We start from the raw sequence: 5,644 nt of genomic DNA, 5'->3' as shown, positions 1-5,644 counted from the left end.
TTCAGTAAAGACAGAAGACCATCATATTATAGCTTTTTATACATTCCATTTGAGAGAATACTGCCAGGAATTTTATCACTTCTTCTGAGTGTCATCAATTGCATCAAACCATAAAATTCTAAAAAATTTTTTCCTATGTGTAAGTTTTCTAGTTTTTCAGAGAGCTGAACTAAACTTTAGCTGTTTTTTGTTATTTTTTTTTTTTAAATACCTTGAAGACTTTGTCTAAAAATGTGTGTGATTACTTTTCAGGATCACTTGAGGGGTGGTGGGGAGAGCTTTGTGTGACCTTCTTTTTTGATATAATTTCAAAGTGTGAAGATAATACAAGAAATTATTCTTTACCCAGATACACAGAATTGCTTACATTCTGTCCATTTCTTTTATGAGTATTTCCACTTATATATGTTTGTATCAGTTTTGCTAACCATCTGAAGGTAACCATCTGGATTTATTTACAAATAAATAAATACGGGCACCTGGGCGGTCAGTCGGTTAAGCACCTGACTTCAGCTCAGGTCATGATCTCACAGTCTGTGGATTCAAGCCTCGCGTCAGGCTCTGTGCTGACAGCTCGCTCAGAGCATGAAACCTACTTTGGATTCTGTGTCTTCCTGTCTTGGCCCCTACCCTGCTCATGCTCCCTCTTGCTCTCTCTCTCAAAAACAAATAAACATAAGAAAGAAAGAACGGGAGGGAGGAAGGAAGGAAGGAAGGAAAGGAAGGAAAGGAAGGAAAGGAAGGAAAGGAAGGAAAGGAAGGAAGGAAGGAAGGAAAGAAAAGAAAGAAAGAAAGAAAGAAAGAAAGAAAGAAAGAAAGAAAGAAAGAAAGAAAGAAAGAAAGAAAGAAAAAGAAAGAAAGAAAGAAAGAGAGAGAGAAAGAGAGAAAGAGAGAAAGACAAAGAAAGAAAGAAAGAAAGAAAGAAAGAAAGAAAGAAAGAAAGAAAGAAAGAAAGAAAGAAAGAAATCACAGCATACTCATCTGATTTTTAGATTAATAAAAGACTATCATCTGATCCACAGCCTACATTTAAATTTCAACTCATTAATATTCTATCCCCAAATGTCCTTTATGATCAGTTTTCACAGTCCAGAATAAAGTTTTCACTCATACAATGCATGAAGTTGTTTCCTTAGGCCTACAGTTTCTTTAGTTCTTTTCTGTGTCTCTTATCTTGACCATTTTAGAGAGTAACAAGCTACTAGTCTAAAGCCACCTAATTTGGGTTCATTATTTTCTCTAATAATATTCAGTTTATACATTTTTGGTAATAACACAAAAGTAATGCTGTATGTTTCACAAATACTGTTATCAGATACCATGTCAATTATTCCTTATATTAATAATGTTTACTTAGATTACTTGGTTGAGGGGTTTCCATCAAGGTTTTCCACCGAATGGTTATTACCCTTCTCTCTTTGTATTAATACTTTGTGGAATGATTCTCCAGTACTATGTCATTATTGTGGTCCTCATCTAAATGTCACTCGCTAGTTTTTATCATCTACTATTTTTTCGTACTTTTTTAGTTGACATTCTCTTTTATTAATTTATATCACTGTGGACTCAAGCACTAATATACTGAAAATGTTATAATAAATAGTAACAATTTGATGTTCCAAGTACTACAAATCGACCTAGTGAAGGATGACATATCTTTTTCACATGCCAATATGATTCTCTAAAAACACTTTGACACAATAATGTTCAAGTCTCATCCTGTGCTTTACTGCTAGAGGCCAACCTAAAATGACTCTTCTCTGAAGAGCGATTAGCTTAATAAAATGAATAGGTAAGTACTTTTTAAATTATAATAACCCACAAATATCTAACAGTTCTTTACGGCTCACATGTAAAACTAATAATTGAAATGAATCAGGATATACATTCTACCAAAGCACCCTTACTGAATGACACTTGTAAAGAGAACTTTTTATGTTAGCAAGTAGTCCTGAGAATAGTCAGGTGACATAATGAAACCAAAGAGAATGGTAAAAGGTATTGAATGCAGTGTCAGTCCTTAGAAAACAAAGATCTAAATGAATTGCAATGTGTGCTATAATTAGTGTAAGTTCTCATAAACCTCAACCAGTAATTGAAGAAAATGACACTTAAAACTTTCATTAAGTGCCTATCAGTGCAAAGGGTCCCATTCTAATGAACTAAACTGAAGAGTCTTATGCAACATATTTTGGGCAAATGCATACTACCAATGAAATGCAACAGAAGAAACCAGTGAACTACTGGAATCTTACATCATCTGGTAGTGTATCTTGTTACACCCTTGAGAAAATATATGAAAAATGCTTACAGAGCTGCAATCACCACAGTTTGTGTTGGTCTTAGTTCTGTATCACAGAAGGAATTTAATGTTCATCTATCTGCTCATTTAAGAAGTAGACACATATTTTTGGTATCTTCATTTTACTGATTTGGTATATATTAATTATAGGAGGCTTAATCAAATGTTGGAACCAGGCTTTAAATATAGACAGTTAACTCTGTCAGCTGTACTCTTATTTCTAACCTTGAGAGAAAGCAATATAAAGTTGATTATGAAAATACTAACATCTTAGATCATGAAACATATGTAAAGAATATAGAAACAATATTTAGTATCACAAAAATCTCAAAAGACCTATATACAAAAATTCTAGCTTAATACATTACCTATTTCCATTTTGTTTCTGTAACTTTTATATGGGGAAACTATTACCTAAAGAGATTTTTACAAACCTTATTACTCAACCAACCACACAGCAACCATCTATGTCGCAAACACAAGCAAAGAGCCTATTATTCTAGTCAAATAGTATTACAAATATCCACATTTTAAATATATGTAATCCAATTCCATATGCACTATATATACGCAAACCTGATGTAGCACACCAACAGAATAGTATTTTTCAGTTCCATATTATGCTCAATCCTGTTTTAAACACAACAAAAATTTTTCTTTTCTATCCTCAAATATACAAAATGAGGCCTAGGAGGTAGCTAGGATTTTTTGGTGTATGAATTTGGTTTAACACAAAGGAGTTATAGATATATATAAAGAAGGTTTTGTGTTCCAACATACATAGATGCTGATAAAAATCTTAAAGGACAAATAACACTGGAATTGATCTTTAAAGCACCAAGAAATGAGCTGAATCTCTCATTAGGTAAATATCAAAAAGTTTTCTGTTGGAGCCACAAGAAAACTTTATCATAATATACATAGTTTCATATTCTGTGAACCAATGTGAACTCACCCTGTAAATTTCTGATTGTTATTTTCAACAATGAGAAATATTAATTCAGGGTTATTAAAAACACCTGTAGGGGCGCCTGGTTGGCTCACTTGGTTAAGCATCGACTTCGGCTCAGGTCATGATCTCGCGGTTCGTGGGTTCGAGCCCCGCGTCGGGCTCTGTGCTGACAGCTAGCTCAGAGCCTGAGCCTGTTTCAGATTCTCCCTCTCTCTATGACCCTCCCCTGCTCATACTGTCTCTCACTCTCAGAAATAAATAAAAAACATTAAAAAAAATTTTTTTAAACACCTGTAATGTATTATTCCAAAACAGACTTCGACAAAATTAACAGAAGAATTACTAATCAAGTGTTCTTGAAAAAGCAACATAAGTGATCACAGGAGGAACGCAAAACTTTAAAATGAGCTGGGTATTTAAAATGAGTTTGGTATGGAGTTTGTGAAAGTAGATACAGCTCCCAGATATGGAAAGAAAGAAACTAATTTATTAAGAATGAACAGGAGCATAATCACTTAATAATGGGCGTTGAAAACCTGACTTAAAGTTTAGTTTGTATACCATTTGTAAGGCTGAGTGCAATTATGAGTGAGTATAATCCCTAACACAAATTCATTTCTGCTTTCTGGCCCTTGCAAAAACAAATATATTTTCATGTCCCAAGTAATTAACATTGAGGAGAAAACAAAAACCAAGGAAGGGAAGCCAACACTGATTCCCAAGAGTTAATTTTAGTTTATAATACATACCTCTAGCATACAGCTGAATGTTATTCATGTAAGTTGCAAGGTTTTCTGCTACCAAAGTAACTAAGGCATGATTGTGCTGAAGCTGGTTGATTAAATCATGACGATAAAATACATGGGGACTTCGTTGAGTTTGACTAAAACAAGAAGAAATTAACAGCATAATTAGGCAAATAAACATATTATAACTAAGAGTTCACAGAGATTAAATTCTAGCTGCTAATTCAGAAGGTTAAAATGTTTTACATTTATAATAAAATTTGGCTCACTGGATCTTCTGTCTGTCTCAAACCGTATCCTTTGATGAATAGCAAAATACCAAGCTATTTAAAGAGAAAAACCAATACTTCAAACATATTTATTCTAATATTTTTACCTTACATGAAAAATCACCTATTAGTGTTCTCTAGCTTTACCCAGATTAACTGTACAGAAGTATTGAAACACAGGTGGTTACACAGGCAAGTACATTAGCCATTAAAAGTTCATTCTAGGGGCAGCTGGGTGCATTGGTCATTTAAGTGTCTGACTTCTGCATGATCTAGTGGTCAGTGAGTTCAAGTCCCACGTGAGGCTCTGTGCTGACAGCTGAGAGCCTGGAGCCTGCTTCAGATTCTGTGTATCCCTCTCTCTCTGCCCCTTCCCTGTTTGTCCTCTGGCTCTCTTTGTCTCAAAAAGAAATGAAACATTAAAAAAAAGGTCATTCTGGAACACTAAATTCACAGCCAATTACGTCCATGGATATAACCATTTTAAGTGAAACCAACCAATGCTCACACCANTATGTATAGTGAGTCAAACAAAAGCAAAACATGCCCTTTATAAATAAACATTAACAATAGATTATACCAGGATTTCCTCTCGTATTTTTCTCCATGGACTTTTCTAAAATTTCCTGTTAATTTTTTCAGCATTAGAAAAACAAATAAAAATTCAATTAAAAATAAAAGCAAAAAGTGACNGTAATCACTGTTTCCCTAAGCCTTCTCCATGTTATATTTTCTCTGTATGTCATAATTTCAAATACATTAAAAGAAAATAATTTAAATTATTCCCATAACGACAATTTAGCATCAAGACCAAACAAATGAAATTAGCTGTTTAAGAAAATTCTAGCTAAAACAAATTAAGACTAAAATAATGTCCTTAAACAAAATCTTACCTTTCATAAATTAAATCATAAATTATCTTAAAACCCATAAAAACAGTAAAACAGATTGAAGAGTGATATCTGAACTACTCTGAACTAGGAGATGAAAGCAACATATTGACTGATACTTAACTGTTATAAGACACTGTACAAATAACTTAAAATCTGTGTCATAAAACAAAGGAAATGAATAAAATCAAGCTTCTCACTTTGTTCCAAATCTTCATTTGCTTTTATTTGAATGCTGTCTTTAACATACTATGTACATAAAAATTAAGTATTTTTCTGTGTTAAAAACCTTACCTCAAATTTTGAGGCGCTTCACCAAATAAACTACAAATTTCTCTTATTTGTTTCAGTGCAGGAATTACCCACTTGTCATTTGTACGAAGTTCTTCTATAAAGCGATCTATCCACTGGATCTTCTGTGTGTCTCGATCCTTAAACATACATTCCAAAATTAATGGTTATACGTACAAGTATTCAACATAATT

At 33.2% G+C, this 5,644-nt stretch overlaps 1 protein-coding gene across 1 annotated transcript in view; it reads right to left on the bottom strand.

The window, feature by feature from the left end:
* Positions 1-5,644, bottom strand: part of LOC144245678 (ubiquitin carboxyl-terminal hydrolase 9X-like) — a 137,960-nt gene that overhangs the window by 106,116 nt on the left and 26,200 nt on the right. The window contains 2 exon segments of the mRNA XM_077781009.1: positions 4,004-4,152; positions 5,454-5,590. Coding sequence (XP_077637135.1) covers positions 4,004-4,152; positions 5,454-5,590 — 286 coding nt within the window.

The sequence above is a fragment of the Crocuta crocuta genome, unplaced genomic scaffold (genome assembly GCF_008692635.1).
Source record: "Crocuta crocuta isolate KB4526 unplaced genomic scaffold, BGI_CrCroc_1.0 scaffold2088, whole genome shotgun sequence".
NCBI lineage: Eukaryota > Metazoa > Chordata > Mammalia > Carnivora > Hyaenidae > Crocuta > Crocuta crocuta.
Note: the sequence above shows the minus strand (reverse complement) of the source record. Positions and strands in the feature narration are given on the sequence as shown.